General features: G+C 43.3%; 2 protein-coding genes across 2 annotated transcripts in view; one reads left to right on the forward strand and one right to left on the reverse strand.

Moving 5' to 3' along the window:
• UTP4 (UTP4 small subunit processome component) overlaps window positions 1-2,787 on the forward strand; it is a 36,675-nt gene extending 33,888 nt beyond the window's left edge. Inside the window, exons 16-17 of the mRNA XM_089678864.1 lie at window positions 546-656; window positions 2,365-2,787. Coding sequence (XP_089534990.1) covers window positions 546-656; window positions 2,365-2,481 — 228 coding nt within the window. The 3' untranslated portion in view covers window positions 2,482-2,787. The remainder of the gene's footprint in view (window positions 1-545; window positions 657-2,364) is intronic.
• Window positions 2,788-6,368: 3,581 nt separating this feature from the next.
• The window catches only part of ELMO3 (engulfment and cell motility 3), a 37,498-nt gene continuing 22,707 nt past the window's right edge, over window positions 6,369-21,159 (reverse strand). Inside the window, exons 15-21 of the mRNA XM_089678863.1 lie at window positions 18,367-18,503; window positions 18,113-18,276; window positions 14,321-14,433; window positions 13,182-13,286; window positions 10,111-10,193; window positions 8,177-8,254; window positions 6,369-7,154 (exon numbers count right to left, since the gene is read on the reverse strand). Coding sequence (XP_089534989.1) covers window positions 6,942-7,154; window positions 8,177-8,254; window positions 10,111-10,193; window positions 13,182-13,286; window positions 14,321-14,433; window positions 18,113-18,276; window positions 18,367-18,503 — 893 coding nt within the window. The 3' untranslated portion in view covers window positions 6,369-6,941. The remainder of the gene's footprint in view (window positions 7,155-8,176; window positions 8,255-10,110; window positions 10,194-13,181; window positions 13,287-14,320; window positions 14,434-18,112; window positions 18,277-18,366; window positions 18,504-21,159) is intronic.

Here is a 21,159-nt window from a genome sequence, read left to right on the forward strand (position 1 = left end):
GATAGAGTGAATGCGGGGTCCTGAGTTTAGTAACACTTTAACTTTCCTTTTAAAAGTTCTACTTGCCTATCATTAATGCTGATCTGGAATGAGTATTCAGATCAGGAGTTCTGATTTTCTAATCTGCATGCTCATTCTGGGGCAGCGATTTGGAAATTTTTATGGCTCATCTCCTCCAGCTCACACAATAAAACCATCCATCTTTGTGTGCAGGCTCTTGTCTGCTGTGGGCTTTGAGTTTTTTACCAAAAGCAGTGAATGACACCAGCGTGATGCCTCCTGGAGGAAATGCTGGCAATGCCTGTAGTACTACTGCTCTTTCAGCACCTGTCACCCTCATGTTGGTGATGTAAGAACGCCACTAGACCCCGCCCACTGCCCAGACAGGAATACTAGATAGTCATTGGTGTCATGTGAGTGCAAAAATGAACAAAGAACAAAAAAGTATGAAAAAAAAAGAACCAATAGGGAAAGTAACATCACCTTTATAGTGGTACCACTTATTGCCTTTTGGTTTTTATATAAGGTTTTTATTCTTTTCACAGCCTCTTCCAGACAACAAGACCATCCTGGTCAATCAGAGGATGCTGAAGCAGCTCCCAGTCAATGCACGGATGAGCCAGGCACATGCTTTTAAAATAACCAGAAAATATCAGGTAGGATCTCATCTAATTTATACTGATACCAGCATGGCACTTTGCACATATTGCTGTTTTTTTTTTGGGGGGGGTTAATATGCATGTAGCATCTCAGCACAGCAGCGCTGACACTGGTGAGAAGTAATACATATTGGGGGGGGGGGGGGATTTACTAAAACTGTAGCACACAGAATCTGGTGCAGTTGTGCATGGTAACCAATCCGCATCTATTTCAGCTTGTTCAATTAACCTTTGACCGTAAAACCTGGAAGCTGATTGGTTACTATGCAGAGCTGTTCCACAACTCTCCCCTTAACATCACAACCCCTCCTTTTATATTACAATCACCCTTTCATCACAGTCTTCCCCTTAGTATCACATTCCCTCCATTATATCCGTGTCCTCAGCCCCCCTTTACATCACAGATCCCCCCCACAGTAAATCAGAGTCTCCTTCATATCTGTCATTCTCCTTCTTCACAGCACAGTCCTCTCTTCACACCACCCGGGAGAGGACCCCCACGGCACAGCCAAAGTCTGGATAGGACTCGGTCTGACCTCATTCTCATTGTTGATCCTTTTTTTGCAGCTATAGGAATGTATGCGATGGGTCGGCGATGGGTTGACCTCAACATCCAGCCACCGCATATATGCATTGCTGTTTTGTTTTGGGGCGTTCTCCATCAGCACCCCCAGAACTGACTGAGCAGTCATGGACCACTCATGTTCAAGTGCCGATTATCAGGAGCTTGCAGGACGGGCTCCCAATAACTGAAGCACTGTACAGCCAGTCAGTGTCACATGATCGGGAGCCCCTCCTACTGGCCCCAGGCGTCACTGCCCTTTTACACGCCGGCTTTTTCCATTATAAAGGATTCATTTAAAGGTTTCAGCAATGTCCCTATTTCCATCTTTTCCTTGGGTCCCACAGTCTCTCCTGATGTGTTTTTGTTCCTTTAGACCATGGGGTCTCCACACTTTTTAACCCCTCGCCTACCGGGCACTTTTACCGCCTTCCTGCCCAGGTCAATTTTCAGCTTTCAGTGCTGCCACACTTTAAATGACAAATGCGCAGTTATGCAACACTGTACCCATATGATATTTTTATCATTTTTTTGAGACCGGGCGTTCTTTTGGTGGTATTTAATCACCACTGGGTTTTTTATTTTTTGCTAAACAAACTAAAAAAGACTGGAAATTTTGAAAATAAAAAAGTTTTTTCTTAGTTTCTGATTATAAAATTTTGTTAATAGGTAATTTTTCTCCTCTGGTGTGCACTAATGAGGCTGCAGACATGGGCACTGATAGGCGGCACTGATGAGGAGGCACTGATGAGCACTGATAGGTGCCACTGATGGGTACTGATGAGGAGGCACTGATGAGGAGGCACTGATAGGCAGCACTGATAGGCGGCACTGATGAGCACTGATGAGGAGGCACTGATGAGCACTGATAGGCGGCACTGATGAGGAGGCACTGATGGGCATGAACAGGCATCACTTGTGGGCATTGACAGGCATCACTGATTGGCACTGAAAGGCAGCACTCATATATGACACTGATAGGCATCAGAACAGGACAGCGTATTCTGAATAATTTGTAGTAAATGTGAGTACTGCCTATTCCTAATATACAGTAATGAAAATAATAACATAATTATTTTCCATTTTCTTTCTTTCGCTCTGGTGCCCTGTCCCCCTCCTTGTGAATTCTTGGACTCCTTGCAGCCGCTGCTCTTCATGGACTTGTTGGATAATGGCGAGTTGGTTTTAGTGGAAAGACTTCTCAGTGACATTCAGTCACAGCTGCCGCCTCCCATGAAACAGAAGAAATTTGGAACATAATTTTTTTTTTTTTTTTACAGATTTATATATATTTTTGCCTTCATGATTTATTGTCACTGCCGTTAAAGAGCCTCATTTTGACTGTGGTGCATAGTTCCTATCATGGCACCTGTGGTTTAAAAGGCTTTATGTGGATCTCACCTATCTAGTGAAGAAAACGCTGACAATGGGATGGACAGCGAATTGAACAGTGCTTGTTTAATTTTCATAGGATGACAAATCCAGCATATAGTGGATCCAACTATATGGAGACTGTTGTTACTTTTAAGTGTTTTCTTTCAAAGCTGAATACAAAGTCAAAATACATATATGTGAATTGGTTTACTTGCAAAAGGATTTTCAAATTCTGTTCAGACAGTCATGTGATTCATATCCAGACAGTATAGCCAGGTCTGTGACCTCTAGTGCAGACAAGCACCTGCTGATTGGACAGTGAAGGAGCGGTAGCAGGCTTATGAGACCATCACTGTGCACTTGGCATCCTATGAGCATGTTCACAATATTACATTGAATGCATAAGGCAAAGCTTAGTTCAGTGTGTTACCCCCTCCCTCTCCTAGTCCTGTTGGATACGGGATTACAGGAAGCCTATATTAGGACAATCCGGTACTTATACTAGCTTTATTTAACCACTTCCAGTCTGGACCAATTCTGACATTTATTTCATACACATAAAAATCTGCATTTTTTTGTTAGAAAATTACTTAGAATTCCTAAACATATTTTTTTTAAGCAGAGACCCTGAAGAATAAAATGGTGTTTGTTGCATTTTTTATGTCACACGATATTTGCGCAGCCATTTATCAAACACACATTTGTTTTACTGGACACGATATAGTACTTTTTTTTTTTTTAAACATTAAAGATGATGTTATGCCAAGTAAATAGTATATAGAGGTTTAACTAAATTGTACCTTTAACCAGTTTCCCTCCAGAGGATTTACCACCCCTTCCTGACCTGGCCATTTTTTGCATTACTTTAACTGACAATTGCACAGTCATGCAATGCTGCACCCAAATTAAATTTATGTCCTTTTTTCCCCCACAAACAGAGCTTTCTTTCAGGGGTATTTGATCGCCTGTGCGGTTTTTATTTTTTGCTCTATAAACAAAAAAAGAGCGATAATTTAGAGGAAAATAATATTTTTGACGTTTTGCTAATAAACATGTCCAGTAAAAAAATTTTGAAAATCAAATTTCGGCATAAATTTAGGTCAAAATGTATTCTGCTCCATGTCTTTGCTATAAAAAAAATCTCAATACGTGTAAATTAATTGGTTTACATGAAAGTTATAGAATTTTGTTTTCTTTATACTAGTAATGGCGGCGCTCAGCGACTTATATTGGGACTGTGACAGGCATTCTGACACTGGGGAGAACTGACTTGGTGTCACTGACATCCCCATTTTTACACCAATACAGTGATCAGTTCTAATAAAAAGCACTGACACTGTACTAATGGCACTGGGCAGGAAGGGGTTAAAATCTGGGGTGATCAAAGGGTTACCTGTGTGCTGTTTCACATTATGTGCTGTGTGTGCGCTTCACTGTAAGCACACTGCTTTGTATGGCTTTGCTATTGAGAGCCATACAAAGCAGTGTGCAGGAGCTGACAGGAGAGATCTGTGTTATTTATGCACAGGTCTTTCCCCCATTGGAGACACTAGGCAATCACTGTGTGCCCGCGAGTAATCACCGGCCGGTACCCAGTGATTGACAGCCGAGGCAACGAATGGCGGCACTGGTAGGTCGCTCACGCGCCCCCTACCTGGAAATGCAAAATCACACATATATATGATTGTGCGCAACCGTGCCGTACCCAGAGCCGTATGAACCCAGGGACAGCGGGTCAAGAGAATGGTACGACTCCCATGTAGACTTACATATGGCTCATGGGGAAACAGTTTAGAAAAGATGATCACGACTGTGCATCGGTCCTCTGATACTTTAGTGCTACCCATAACAGCACCAGAGGAGACAGCCCCTTGCTTGACCTCTGACACATTGGTGGCAGTTTCCATTACCTGATGTGTTTATTAAGAAATGTCATAACTTCCATTTAGTTTCTAGGTAACTTGTTTATTAACTTGCACTTAGTTCCTTGTTGCCGTGTACGTCTTTGGAGGACCAAAGATTTTTTGGTGGGTGGAGTATGTAACCTGGACTGTAGCTGATAACTGCTGAATTTCTTCCTTTATTGCTGCTGTATTATCCATCTTTACTGTGGACAGGGTTAAACTGAACATTCATTATTGCAAAAGTGTAACAGCCGTCTTTAAGGATACTTCTTTGTAATGTTCGTCTTTGGAGTGTCTCCAGTGCAGGGGGTAGCCATCATGGCTGGGTCTAGATCAGTGGTTCTCAACCTTCCTAAAGCCGCAACCCTTTAATACAGTTCCTCATGTTGTGGTGACCCCCAACCATAAAATTATTTACAACAGTAATTATAATTTATGAAGTATCGTTTTACCTTCAGTACTGCTGCTTTCAACACAGTAGCTGCTTTCAACACAGTAGCTGCTTTCTACACTGTAGCTGCTTTCTACACCGTAGCTGCTTTCAACACTGTAGCTGCTTTCTACACAGTAGCTGCTCTTTACACATCGGAAATATGTGTTTTCCGATAGTCTTAGGTGACCCCTGTGAAAGGGTCTTTCGACCCCCAAAGGGGTCGCAACCCACAGGTTGAGAACCACTGGTCTAGATCAAGCCTGGAGGATGGTGATTGGCTGATACAACAGAACAAGGAGAAGGGTGGTCAGCAGGCTGTTGAGAGGAAAGGGAGGAGAACTGTCTTGAAGCAATCAGGTGTGTTGGGAAAAGACTTAGCTGCTGCTGGCTGACTGAATCCCTTCCATAGCCAACCACAATCAGGTGAGAACTCAGAAAAGCAAAGAGACCTAGAACCTTTTCTCTGGGAGACTGTGATATGGAGGCTTGGTGAGATCAAACTGTACTGGAGATCGCTCCTACCGCTTGTAAGGAAGGAAACGAGGGACATCACAGCAATTTCAACCTGTCTGAGCACTTGAACTAAACCAGAGCATGTGTCTGGAGACATAGGAGGGCGCCCTGGGTCTGGTAAGAGAACAAAATCGCACAGGTCAATCTGTTGTCTGCTGGGAACTGTTGTGCTTTCTTCTAAGGCCCCAACCTTGCTGGCCAATGGGTTTTTTTTTTTTTAATCACTGGCCAGTGGGATAAAACTGGGACTGTTTATAGCAAGTTAGGTCTGTCTTTATATACTTCTGCTAGGTGAATGCAGTTCTGTTCTCTTACTGTTGGGTGTTTAACCATATCTCTCAGAGTAAAGTTATGGTCTTATTGATTAAGTACACTTCTTCTTGTAGGCTATGCTTTGCCTATTAGTTCCTTTGAAATACCTCAAAGTGTGTCGGTAAGTGCTGGGTCATCTCAGCGGGTCTTCAGGGGGCAATGCTACATTCCTATTATTTTAGAGAAGCTTTCAGCCAAACATTGCTAAATACTGTACCAATAGCTTGTCTTTTCCATCCAGACAAAGAGAAAAGATGGAGAGACAATTTCAAAAATGAATTACTACTACCATCCACACCTGGTCTAGGTTATGCTACAATAATAATTTGCTGTAAATTGGATTTTACAGACACAACAAATGTGTACTACAATCACCTCACATCCTAACACTATACACAGGTGATCCCCACTAAAATGTGACTCCAGAAAATAATTTGCTGCAGCAAGGATAATGCAGGTAGCCATATTCAAGTGAGGTATCAGAAATGTTGGAGGTTTTTTTTTTTTTTTTATTGCTGGCTGTTTTCTTCTCTTTTACAATTTTCAGAAGGGAATATTCCTGGCTTAGTCTCCAGGGCCATCATTCACATATGTATGTCACACAAAGTACATATCACTCAAAGTGCTCTTTATTCAGATTTATGTATCCTAACACAGTCCAGCAATTGGACACAAACCAGATTCCATTACAGTAGGAATGTGTCATTGTACAGAACTAGAATACATATTGCCATGTGTCATTTATTACATATTTTATTGCACAAACTGGTATACTACTGATTTTGTTGTGAGGTTTGTATATCAGCCATTTCCCAAAGACTATTGCACATTCTTGTTCCTATAAATGGTGTTTCCTTCTAATATTTATAATGATGATAGATGATGTGATTGTTGAGGAGAGAAGAAAATTGAATGGTTTCAGGTTGAGATAAATTAGAAACTGTCAGGTTGGGGCATGATGACCATCCAGGATTGGAAATAGCATAAGCTTGAACACATAAGCACCTATCCGACCTCATAGAAAGAAACATGAGGAAGAATTATTTCTCTCCCCTGGATTGAAGTAGTACAGTACTTGGTAATCCCCATTCTTCCTCCATTCATGCAGTGTGTTCTTGTGAAACATTTATTCTAAATTCTACTTAATGTTAGCACATTATATGAATGCATGGATTTGTTGGTTGTTAAGCCTCAGCAGAGGTGAACTTGTAGCAGTAGTCATAATTCTGAGGTCGTGGTGGAATGGGTGGAGGTTGTTCAGGAATCTGAATATTTTCCAAGTCCAGTAACCTGAGCTTCAGTTCAGTATTCAGCAGTAGGTCTAGATCTGTGCGGCACCGTTCACTGTGCATTTCTTTCCCTAGCAGAGCATAAAGCCCATCCAGCCACAGACAGAACTGTACAAAGACAAGAAACAATTGGGTCATCTTTTATTCAGCTACATGGAGGCCCATCTCCCCTACAGCGTCCTACCTCTTGTCAGAACACCACCCTTATAGAGGTCTTCCTCCATCTCTACCCTATTTCTTTCCTACAGTGGTCATTCTTAGTCACTGTCTCAAGCCTCTCCTACAGAGGTCCACCCCTATTCCCTGCCCCACATCTCCCTTACAGAGGCCCACCTCCATCCCCTTACACATCTCCCTACAGCCTTCCACCTCCTGTCATCGCCCTACCCCTATAGGGGTCTCTTTTCTTCTCCACTCCAGGTCTGCCCTACAGAGGTACCCAAACCTCCCTACAGTGGTCTACCCCTGTCCATGGTTCACATCTCCCTTACAAAGGCTTACCTCCATCCTTGTCCCACTCCTACTCAATAGATATCAACCTATGTCCCCTCCCTCACCTATAATGGTCAGCCTCAATAGGGGAGATGTGAGGCGGGGACAGACACTAACCTCTGTGGAGGAGGGGTTCAGTGAAGACAGATGCTTACCTCCATAGCAGAAGTCAGTCTCTGCCCTCACCCTACCCATCCTCCACAGCAACCAGTCTCTATCCCCACTTCTCATTTCCCCCCTAAAGAAGTCAGCTTCCATTCCCACCTCATATCTCCCCTAAAGTCCCCTCCCATCCCCAGCCCACTCTTCCTCTACAGGGGTCAGCCTCTATCCCTACCCTCTTCAACTGGGCCCAGACTCTGACTGTCCTACATCTCTCCAACATAGGTCAGCTTCTGTTTGATTCCCTCCTATCCTCAACAAAAAGCCAGTCTCTGTTGCTGCCTCACATCTTCCCTAAAGAAGTCAAACCTCTCTTGTACCCCCTCACAGAGGTCCACATACATCCCCACCCTTCCTCTAGAGGGGCCTATCTGCGCCTGCCTTTGCCCTGCCTCACATCTCCCGTACAGAGGTCAGCCAGCCCCCCCTACTTTTCCAACTCTATCTCTCCCGTACACAATGTCTGTTCATCTTACATCATTATATGTGGGAGCAATGAAGTTCAAACAGCTGTCCACGTCATAGCAGATGGAAAAGGCTTGATCCATGAGATCCTACAAGACACCAGGACAACGTTTACACAATGAAGTACCTTCCTTCGAAACCCTACTTATTCATAATGGTTTGTTGCGAAAAAAAAAGCAAAACTTTACCAGCTATTGACAAATTCACCCATTGCGTCTACCAACAAATCCTCTAGTATTCTACCATTTCTCTTTCCACTCTGACTTCAATAGCTGCATACTTTTAAATGACAAACTATACAGCATGACAGCAATACAACTAAGCACTTCCATAAGGTCAGCAACGGCAGACCACCTATATCTTGAAGGCTTTTCCTTAAAGCTGAACTCCGGGATAATAAATCAGTTTACCATGTGTATTTTTCCTGTCCCATCTTAGAGAATGGTCTTCTTGGGAGCAGTCCTGGATACAGTAAAGAACTCAGAAGAACTGTCAGCAGACATGATACAAATTTCGTAGGGCCTATGGCCACGTCAACCTGAAAATGCCTAACAATCTGGTTTCACAAGGGTGCAGGCGGTGCTATCCAGTCACTATCTATCAGCATCAAAGTGCCTCAGTCTAGTTGGGATAATGATGGCAGTGATCCCAATAGTAGTATGGGCTCACTGGAATCCAGTTCAGGTGGGGTTCCTGGGGCAGTAACAGAAAGATTAATACCACCAATGCATCTGCTTGGCAGCTCCTATGAAGCACTACATATGGTGGTGGATAAGAGTCCAATCTAAAGAATTGTTAAAACCTAGACCCTAGATGTTGGACCTTACTTTTAATGCCAGCAAGTGAGGCTGGGGGACTGACAAAAAAACAGCTAGCTCAGGGGCAGTGGGCAGCTATCCAGTTAGGACATGTCTCTAACATCCTGAGACTCATGGCGCTCTTCAGGACCTGAAGGTCTTCACTCCATATTTTACAGGGAAAGCTATGAAGTTAAAACGGAACAAGACAGCTGTTTTGTAAATACTCTGTCGAGGTGGCACCCGCAGCTACTACATACTGTTGGGGATCCTGGTCCTCAGAATTCCCTGGTGGATTCCCCGAACTGGAAGATAATAGACAGACACAAATGGTGTCTATCGATTGGCTTATGTTGAACAAGGAGGCCCACACACAGATCAAAATTTAGCTAGGCCTTGCTGCACTGTGCATGTGTACCCAGCTTAATAGTGATCCTTATAATTGGGCTTCATTGGCCTTGCTTTCATCTGTTACAGTCCCAGAAAATAAAGCCTCCAGTCATGCTGCTCTGGGATCATCTGACCAAGGGTCAAGTCCTTCACTCCAACCTGAGTAGGCTGTATTTGGCAGCATGGAGATTGAGACGAACAAACTAGAGAATCTTTGTTGTTCTCCCCAAGTCATTGAGATGCTGCAGCCTGCAAAAAATGATCCACCAGAAATCAGTTTGCTGGACAGCAACTTGGGCAACATATGGCACCTTCTTGTCCCATTATCGGGTAAACCTGGCATCTCTGACAATGGGTGCAGATCAGGAGAGTGGTTCTCAGTACTTCTCAGTACTGTATAGTAACCCTCCCTGGTTTTCACTGCTACATTCAATGATTATGGTGCCATGCTTGTGCCAGGAAAACTGTAAAATTTGATACATACCTATCGGTAATTTTCAGGCACATAACTATTGCAGCATAGGAGTCTCACCTTTGTTTGCAGCTTTTATTGAGACTAATATGCAGACACCTGGTGGGCGTAAATTTAAGGTATATGGGACATGCTGCCATGCTTATGTGCCAGAAAAGGAAAATGATCTATAGCAGAGCAGAGTAGAAAAAAAATTGCAGAATGCTGAACAAATTTATTGATGTTAGTGAGAAAATGACATTTCATTCAGAATCAGAAGTGTGCTAAAAATATCTGGAGAACTCACCTTATTCTGCTTCCCTGAACTTTTCTCCTTCATGTGAGGACAATCCTTGCCTGTCAGAATAAATTTTATATCTGCAACTGCAACTAAAAAGAAAAAAAGAATCTGTCACCTCCTCAGTATACAGCCAACACCCCCACAATAATAATCTGTCACCTCCCCAGTATACAGCCCCCCCACAACAATAATCTGTCACCTCAGTATACAGCCACCACCCCCACAATAATTATCTGTCACCTCCCCAGTATACAAACCCCCCACAATAATAATCTGTCACCTCCCCAGTATACAGCCCCCCACAATAATAATCTGTCACCTCCCCAGTATACAGCCCCCCACAACAATAATCTGTCACCTCCCCAGTATACAGCCACCACCCCCACAATAATTATCTGTCACCTCCCCAGTATACAAACCCCCCACAATAATAATCTGTCACCTCCCCAGTATACAGCCCCCCACAATAATAATCTGTCACCTCCCCAGTATACAGCCCCCCACAACAATAATCTGTCACCTCCTCAGTATACAGCCACCATCCCCACAATAATTATCTGTCACCTCCCCAGTATACAGCCCCCCCACAATAATAATCTGTCACCTCCTCAGTATACAGCCACCACCCCCACAATAATTATCTGTCACCTCCCCAGTATACAATCCCCCCACAAAATAATCTGTCACCTCCTCAGTATACAGCCACCACCGCCACAATAATTATCTGTCACCTCCCCAGTATACAAACCCCCCACAATAATAATCTATCACCTCCCCAGTATACAGCCCCCCACAACAATAATCTGTCACCTCCTCAGTATACAGCCACCACCCCCATAATAATCTGTCACCTCCCCAGTATATAGACCCCCCACAATAATATTCTGTCACCTTCCCAGTATACAGTCCCCCCACAACAATAATCTGTCACCTCCTCAGTATACAGCCAACCCCCCACAATAATAATCTGTCACCTCCCCAGTATACAGCCCCCCACAACAATAATCTGTCACCTCGGTATACAGCCACCACCCCCACAATAATAATCTGTCACCTCCCCAGTATACAGTCCCCCCACAACATAAATCTGTCACCTCCTCGGTATACAGCCCCCTGACACCCATAATCTGTCACCTCCTCAGTATACAGCCTCGATACACCGATAATCTGTCATCTCATTAGTATACAGCCTCGATACACCGATAATCTGTCATCTCATTAGTATACAATGCCCCCCAACACCAATAACTTGTCACCTCTCAACCACATATTATTTTCCTATGTTCCACATCTCACCTCTTGATACTGTTCCTCTAAGATCTGTGTCTGTACATCCAGGGTCCTGGTCCATCCTGGTATGTCATGTACCTGCTGGATGGCATGTTGTGCGTGCATGTACAGTAGCTGTCATTGTGCATCTGTTGGTGCGCATGCGGTGGCATGTATTCTTGGCACTGGGCATGCAAACAGGCCAAGGAGGGTATTTAAACTTCTTCCCGTATGGTGGCTGGTGCTGACACTTCTTCCCTGCTGCCTGATTTCTCTGTCCTTGGTGGGGCGATACTGTTGACCTGGCATCATCTTGCAGCAAAGTAGCTCAGGGACCACTAAGGTTACCAGCCTATCACTCCTTGATAACCAAGTTTTCATTTGAACCCTGGGCCTTGAGTGAGCCCGCATTACCCATCAGACATGGTAAAGCGGAGTTCCACTCACCCTGTCAAAAAATAAAAGTCAGCAGCTACAAAAACTGTAGCTGCTGACTTTTAAAAAACAGCCACTTACCTGTCCCTCTGTGCCACGTTGTGTCCCCTGAAGCCCTTTTCACCGGCCGTCCTGTATTCCAGGAGGCTGGCATCTTCAGTGTGGGCACCCGGCTGTGATAGCTTGCGGCTTCCACTGTAAATGCGCGAGTAGCGCAGCGCTTCATGAATGGTCCTGTAGTCTTCTGGGACCTGTCACGTGTCCCAAAAGACTACATGGAGGGAGGGAGGACACCTTCCGCTTCCAATCACCTAGGCGATCAGACCGGAAGTGGGAGCGGGTACCTGTTAAATTCGGGTACCCGCTCCCCCCCCCCCCAAATATACCAATCCTTAATGGGGAGTGGGGGAGCAGTCCTTAACCTCCCTAGCGGTATGATTCTTTCCGATTTTTTGTGCTGAAAGCGGTACATTTTTTTGCATGGAAATATGAAGTTTTTTATTGTAGGCTGTAATTTTTAGGAATAACTCACTGAAATCTGTCCGAACAAGAGTCTAGTAAACATTCCAGATATGATAAAACTTGAAACACGAAATCATAAATTATAATTTAATAAATAATCATAAAAAATAATAATACAATAATAATAAATTTAATTCAATAATATAATCAAACCAAAAACACTGAAATTTGAAATACAGAGGCAAATTCCCACATCACTGAGCAAAGTTGCAAAATTGTTTTCAGTGTCTGATGACGAATTTCCCCCACGAATCATTATCACTCAATTCTGCAAGTGGTTCTGATTTACTATCGCTGTTCTCTAGCTCGTCTAAAACCGCTTTTGATGTAAAGGGACGCTTTTTGGACGCCATGGACTTTTCTACGTTTCCAGGCAGAAAGAACAGTCAAAATGCAGGCAGGGGACAGGACAAAGCAGTAGGGACAAAATATATGTCAAATGCATTGAAACAGCAATGACAGCAAAAATGACATTTTTAAAAAATTTCAAATTTGCCGCCAATTCCGGCGCCCGTACGTCCCGACATCACAGGGACCGGAACACGGAAGCCGGATGCCGGCATCGGCCGGAGGAGATGGCCGAGGACGCTGCAGGGGACACATCGCGGGAGCGAAGGACAAGGTAAGTGCTGCAGGGACTCCCTGAGCAACGCCGCATGGTAAGCCCGAGTGTAGCTCGGGGTTACCGCTCTTGGTACTCAAATTTTACCCCGAGCTACACTCGGGAATACCGCCAAGGAGGTTAAAGAGGAACTTCCCCTTTTGGGTGGAGCTCCGCTTTAAGTGCTCACTTCTCTAGGCTCGCTGTCTTTGATATTCCATCATATTAATCATAGTAGAAATGGACTCACTTTTGGATGCAAGCATTTCAATTGGAGGGTTATCAATGTTGTCCTCAAGGTCCCCGTAGTGCAGCACTTTGTGGTTTGGGGACAACCGGCAGAACCAGAGTTTATCTAGAATATGGGAAAGACAATAAATGAGTCAATGGGGAATAAGACAGAAGTCATAAACTGCTAACAGTATTTTATCACCCCGAACACTGCAAACATTAGAATTGGTGTGACATTGGTAAAAGACTAGCACCGAGCTATCCATCTCTATAGGGACTTTAACAAAGGATACTTTGCTTGGATAAGGTGAAGTATCTTGTCTTTTTTTCTAAGAGTTACTTTAGTTTATGGTTAATAGTTAGAATGAGAAGTCAACTGTTTTCTAGTTTTGTATAGAGTAGGGAATATTTAAAGGATATGTTACCCCAACATTTCATATTCCTGATATGTGCCTATTGTAGTACATACTTTTAATAAAAAGTATCCTGTTCTCTTTATATTGCTTCCTTTGTGTAAAATACCTGTTTATCCTACCAGTCCTCTTGCTTTCCTATTTCAAACTGACCACGCTAGGCAAAGGAGCACATCTTTCCCAACGCGGTCCGTTTTCTGGCTGTGCGGGGAGCCTATCCTCCAATGGATAAGACTTGTGCACCCCTACACAGCCCTTCACTGGGAAGATCAGTGTATTGCTCTTTATCTGCCTCTTGCTGACACATTCCCCCTGCAGGCTCCACCCCCAGCTCGCTACGCCCCTTTTGCTTCTGAGAATAGAGGTTGTGGGTTTTTTTTTATATCTATACACAAATGTTTTCCCTTGCATTTTAAACTGATTGTGTTGTTCTACAAGGTAAGGGTTCACATATACTTTACAGTCAGGTGTGTCTTTAGGAAGATTTCCCCTCACTTCCTGTAGAAGGGATACAGCTGAAAGTCAGAGGAAATCTCTTCAAAGTGAGGGAAATTACCTCTTTGACAGTTGTCACCACTGGAACGTTTCCTCTCTCTTCCTGGTACAATGAGAACTGTCACATTTTGGATTTCCTGTATTAGTGATCAATGCTGAGCTCTAGTTAAATCATTGTTGGGGTTCAATAGATCAAACTGGAGTTTAGTAAGCCCTAAATTTTGGAAGTGTCCCCTGTGCCAACATTTACCTTGCCTCCGTCGACTGCTGACCTTCCTGAACTTGGTGCCCTCACATAGGAAGTGGAATCTCTGCTGTCTGATCAGGTTCAGGAGCTCCGGCTGAAGCTGCTCTCTTAGTTCCCTAATAAAAGACAAAAATGGAGACTTTTGGAAAGCCTTTTGAAAGATCTCCGCAAGCTTCCAGCAAGGCTGTTTTAGTGTTTAAGGAAAAATTCAGTTCCAGTATTGGGATGGAGTGATTACTGTTACTCAGGGGCGGACTGACCATTTGGAAACTCGGGCACTGCCCGAGGGCCCGGGGTCAGTAGGGGGCCCCATGAGATGCCCCTGGTACCTTTTTTCATAGGCGTTTTTGAGTTTGGGCAAGGACACAGGAGCCCCATGATCCCCTATTGCCCGGGGGACCCATGAGTTGTCAGTCCGCCCCTGCTGTTACTATCAACCAGCATCTAGCAGGCTTCAAAAAGCTTCAAGTAGTACTAGACAGTTAGCACTCCCATTAAAGCCCAACTCTGGGCTCAGCGACCCCAGTGTGTATTTCATTGTTCAAAGTCTTCTATCTGGTCATGTAGCACACTGGGGTCCTCTTTGATGTTCATTTAAAGATGGGTGGTCCTCAAAGATGCAAGGAGCAGAGCTGTCTACGGACATGTGCAGTTTGTTTTGTTCCGAACTGAAATTTGGATGAAATTTTTGTTTGAAGATTCGGATGTATCTGAATTTCCGAATTACAATAGTAATGAATTTAAGCAAATACAAAATAAGGAAATGAAATTATGTCCAAAATAACATCTGAATTTGAATTCTAAACAAATGTGAATCTGAAAACAAATTTGAAATGTAGACATATTGCTGACTATTGCTGATTTCCTGCAAGGACTATGTGTATTAGCGTTAGAATATAGCTATCTTTTTTCGAATTTCGAAAAGAATAAAACAGAATAGAATAGAAAATAATAGAATAGAACAGAATAGAAAAGAATAAAGCCGTCTTCAAAAATTTGAATAGAATAGAATAAAATAGAATATGCTGTCTTTCGCAAATCACATTTCAATTAGAATACAATAAAATAGAAAATAATAGAATAGAATTGAATGTAAAAGAATAGCATAGATTAGAATAGAGTAAAATAGAAAGAATATAGCTGTCTTCCAAAATGAAAATTTAGAACAGAATCAAATAAAATAAAACAGAATAGAATAGAAAATAATAGACTACACAATAAAATATTAGAATAGAATAGAAAATAAAGGATTACAATAGAAAAATAGAATGGAACAGAAAGAATATAGCCATGATCCAAAATTTGAACTTCGAATAGAATAGAATAAAATAGAAAGAATATTGCTGTCTTTTGAAATTCACATTTCGAATAGGATGAAAGAAAATTAATATATCGGTCTTCTGAAGTTTGACCTTCTAATAATATAGAATAAAATAGAAAGAATAAAGCTGTCTTCTGAAATTCATATTTTGAAAATAAAAGAATAGAAAATAAAGGAATAGAACTGAAAAAAAAATAGAATAGATTAGAAAAGAATAAAATAAAATAGAATATAGCCATCTTCCGAAATTTGAATTTCGAATAGCATGGAATCAACTATTCTTCACAATGAATTCAGTATGTTCGATTCGAAGATTTTGAATCAGTCAAAAACGGTCAAAATGAATTTTTTCGTTCTGTACATGTCTAGCTGTCTATACCATTACATATTTAATGCAGGCCATTGTGGTGTTGCCCTCTGAGGGGTGGGTCTATGACACCCTGCACTCACACTATGTTCTCAGTATTACAGATTGGCTGACACTGGGCTTTTTTAATCCAGAAAACTGGAAATGACTGTAGGAAACAGTTCCAGATTTAAGGTGAGTTCTGGATCTGTTTAACCTTCCCAAACTGGAGCTGAATGGTGCTGATTGAAGCTTGCTGTTCACACTGGTCTTTTACAAGCTGAAGGCTTAAATAACCAACACTGATATCAGACACCTCCTTATCTATAACCTCTAGGCTTCATTTACTCAGAGTCATGCATGACCCCTATATGTATATTGTTGTTTGAGCACAGGCTTAAACTGAACCCGACCTGAAATTTGTGGTGCACCATGTGGTTATGGCATTCCTGTGTTGGTTTTCAAATACTGGATACCAGACCCTGGGAGTTCAGGAGGCAAGATTAAAAAAAAACCTTTCCTGAGAAAAATATGGGGCTGACATAGCTGATCTCCTGTTCCTGCTCTTTGTTTGGCTATTCAACTAAGCCACTGGATCTGGAACAAGTATGGAGGTTTGGAGGTTAGGAAAGGTAGAACTTCTCATCTGCATGTTTGTTCCAAGTCAGTGACTCACAGGACTGAAGTTAAAGAGTGTGTATAAAAGCCAGGAATACGAAAAATTGTTGTCCCATACTTACCAAAATTTTCCTTTCCTGGCGTATCCTCACGTCAACACACCATGGGTTAATCCTTCATAGGTAACCCCCCCCAGGCCCACCTCCAATAGCTAAAATAAAAGACTCTCCCTCCTGATCCTCGGTGGTCTTCTTTTTTGGTCACTCCAGGCCACCTGCCAAAGTTTCCAGATCAGATGGATGTTGGTGAGCAGTATCCCCCCTACTGCACCTCCTCCCAGGTTCTCTGCCTCTCCTGGTTTGGAAGACCCTGTGTTGGTGGTAAATCCCCCTAAAGCCAGGGATACCCTTGTGCCTGGTTTTGTTGCTTAAATAATACATACCAGTATTTTACTGGCCTCTGCAGTGCTTCCCATAGAGCCTGCCCTCAGAACAGGATAAGGAAGAGAGAGAGATAGAAGGGCTCGCTGCTAATGAGACACAGCATGGGGGGAAAACAAGGAGTGCAGCCACAGCGTCCATGAGAAGCACCTGCAGAGGCCAGTAAAATATGTATTATTTAAGCAACAAACCCAGGCACAAGGGTAACCCTGGCTTTAGGGGGACTTACCACCCACACACAGGGTCTTCCAAACCTGGAGAGGCAGAGAACCTGGGGGGAGGTGCAGTAGGGGGGATACTGCTCACCAACATCCATCTGATCTGGAAACTTTGGCAGGTGGCCTGGAGTAACCAAAAAAGAAGAACACCGAGGATCAGGAGGGAGGGTCTTTTATTCTAGCTATTGGAGGTGGTCCTGGGGGTTACCTACGGAGGATTAACCCATGGTGTGCTGACGTGAGGTGAGCCAAGAAAGTAGTATTTTCAGAATAATGAAAAAGCAACAGCGGAATGTGCTCCACTGTTTCTCTCAGGAATGGTTTACAAGTCTACCCATTCCTGCAGGTACTGAGTCCCACCAATTCAATCTTATAATGCCAGTGCTTCTACTCTTTTTGCATGTAACATTTGTATGACTGGGGAAGGCTTAGTGTTGGGAGGGAGCAGGGTTTCATGTCAACTTGGACAGGAGTAGAAGCCCCAGGTTCAGCTTGGGCCTAGAATCCAAGGGCTCCCATTAGAAATCAGCTAACAGAAGTGCATTGAAGAAACATGCTTGATGGAAACATGAACAGCTGAAATTGTAGACCCTGTTTCCTAAAAAATGTAACTAACAGTCTGAATTCTTCTGGAATCATTGACTTGGAACAATATGCAAATAATGAGCTCCAGGCCAGAAAGCACCAAAATCAGAAGATCAGGCATGCCTAACAGGCAATTAGCATTTTCAGAAGGAAATCACTAATGACAATCTTTGTGTTCCTCTTGACACAGGTTTTCTGTCAGTCACCACGAGGTGCCCACACTTTAGTCAGGCTCACTTTAAGATGGCTTTGCGGTGCATTTCTCACATCACAGGTGGGGAAAGTGCTTCATCTTGGATCAGCCTCTCCTCCTGACGTCTGCGAAGAATCTCGCTGTAATTCAGAGATGAAATCTTTGTCCTGAAAAAGTCCAACGATGTTGGTGAGAGAGCAAGAGTGCGATAAATCTGTTCCTTTACCACATGCATAACCTGGGCACATAAGAACAACAGGGTCGCAAAAATTAGAAGATCAAAATGATAATTAAAGGCACGAGAAGCTCATAATAAGGAGACAGAAACCTTCTCAAAGTCCTCCTGTGTGGCTCTCATCTCCTTCCATGTCTTATTCAGCACCTGAATGCAGACAGAGAAGAGTTCATGCATGAAGTGGTCTTGTGCGTAGAAGAGCGTCTGGAAGCTTTGACCTGTTTCCGAAACTGAAATATCACAAAAATTAGATTAAGTTTTACAGCTACCATTCTGAAAACTGATGACCTATAAAATGATACCAGCAACATGCCATACTCAACGTAACACAGAGTCTATGAATAAATAAAAAGAAAAATATGATTTCTGACTTACTGAAAAATCAGTTTCTTAAAATAAAATTTTGGACACAGAAAGAACATTCAGGAACACTGGGTTATGCTACGACCTATGGGAGATTGAATACAGACAAAACAAAAAAAAAAGGGCAGCCCAGTAGAACCCCTCACATTCCCTGCATGAACCCATAACCCCATCCCACAACCCTAGTGTACTTCATGGCAAGGAGTTTACTGTAAATCTAAAAATCCTGTTTTTGTAATTGTATATCACAGAACACAGAATATTCAGAAACATTGGGATGGCCAAAAGCAGTCTAACTGAGGAGTGGGCAACACAGAAAACAAGGGCTATCAGCCCCTCAAAAACCAACAAAGTGACTGAGGTGGCTCAGCATAGCTGGCTGAAGAACCTTACACCCAAAGATTGTACACATTCACATCAGCTGGGGCCTGAACATCCACCTAATAAAACTTAATGGACATGCAAACAGAAGAAAAGTTGTGAGTCTTGCAAATCTTACTAGCAAGAGTCTGATGGTTAAAAGCCTATGAAGCACTAAGGGCACATTAACACCAAGAGGTTGGAGGACGAGAGGGTGGGATGGGGGGAATAGCCGTGATTTTACTGCTCCCTGACTGCCCATCTTAAATAACATGACAGCCAGGTGACATTGCAAAAGTTGGGCAAAAGTAATACCCGTGATTTATTCAAGTGAATAGGGCCACAACGCAAGCAACACAGCAGCACAGTTGCAGCACCATATTCCCATTCAAAAGCCATGCTTGAGGTGCCAAATACAACAGGCATTCTGAAACTTGCAGAAGTGATTACAAAGAGAAGGGTAACCTTGAGAGCAAGATAGATAGAGGAATTTCACTGGTACATTCAAAGCCATGGGTCTTTGAAGAACCAACAGAACCAAGTTAATATCTGGGAGAATCACTGGGGAATATACTGTACACGAGGAACAATGTGAGCGACAGCCTGCATGAAGGCCTTCAGGGTTTAGAGGGAAGCAGTGTCTGAAAAGGACCCTTGATGGTAATGAAAGGCCAAAAGCTGATCCAGACCAGACTGGAGAATAGACAGGATTCATTCAACTGAGAAGTTACTGGGACGAAAAAACCTTGTCTCACCCCAGGAGAAATATGATTTCCATGTGTGATGGTTGACCTTGCAAGAAGTCAATTTCCTATCTTTGAATGTAGGGATGACCAAATCTATTAGGCCTCCAGCGATCATAAATGCAGGGTGATAAACCAGCCCCTGGGAAAGAAGATTTGGATGATCCTTCCAAGGGACGAAATCTGAGTACCATGTCCTCCTGGGCCAGTTTGGTCCAAAAAAGGATCACCGGGATGAGTCCCATCTCGATCCCATGGAGTAGGTGAGGAAGGAGCTTTACGGGAGAAATATATAGTTCATGTTCAACTGATCTTACAGGGTTACTGGAACATCCACTGCAAAGGTTAGAGGAACCCTGGATCTCAAGGCAACCCTACTCAGTTTACCTGGGGGGACCAAAAGGTCCATGTCCTGCATCATCCACCTGCAACAAAGGTTTTTAAATGCCTTTTGGTGAAAGGACTGTTTTACGGAGTCCAGGCATTAATGACTAAGGAAGCCCCCTGGCAGTTTTCCATGCAGAGCAGTTGCAGCTTTAATGTGAAGTTCTGCCAAAGTCAGAATCAGATCTGCTTCTCTTTGAGCTGCAAGACTTCAGGTGTCTCTCTGATGGTTGATGTATGCACTACTGTGGCATTGTCCAACTGAATGCTGAACAGATGACCTTCCAGACGAAAGGTAGAGTTGAAGGGACAACTGAATCGACATGAGTTCTGGAATAATGACTGGAAGCCAAGCTTCCTCTGATGACCATGTCTCTTGTACAATATCTAGTACTAAGATGGCTCCTCAGCCTGATAGACTGGCATCTTCAATGAACAAAACCAAGGAGATAGTGATTTCCATTATACCAGCACTGAACCTGTTAATCACCATGCCAGGGCAAGCCCAGTCCTGCTGGTCAGGCTTATGGGATGATCCAGAGACTGTACCCTCTTGTCCCACACTGCCAGAATGTTGAGTTGCAACAGTATAGCATGAAATTGGGCATATGGAGCCACCCTGAAGGAGGACACCTTCAGGATCTAAACCCTCATCCAAAAACAGAGGATGAGATTTCTGCAAAGACCGAACATGGGAGACAGTTCTAGCACTGACTTCTGGAGATTTAGAATCTACCTGAATTTCTCTAGTGTCTGCAGGATCCATTGGACATTGGCAGATAGAGCCTAAGCTAACTGTTCCTTCAGAGGAATGTCTTCCAGAGATCCCACTATGGGGATGCCAGGAGAGCAAAGCAAAGCAAAGCAAACACAGTTAGCAGCTTAGTGAAGACCCAAGATGCAGTTTCAACATTCCTACTCCCAATCTTCCTGTCATAGCTCCCACCCCACTGTGTCCAAAGTAGCAGCCCCCTCCACACCATCTGGAGCAGCTTTAAGTGCACAACTTCTTCCATTTACAACAATCCAGCCCTAT

The sequence above is a fragment of the Staurois parvus genome, unplaced genomic scaffold (genome assembly GCF_062004578.1).
Source record: "Staurois parvus isolate SC_StPar_1 unplaced genomic scaffold, SC_StPar_1.0 ptg000211l, whole genome shotgun sequence".
Classification (NCBI taxonomy): Eukaryota; Metazoa; Chordata; class Amphibia; order Anura; family Ranidae; genus Staurois; species Staurois parvus.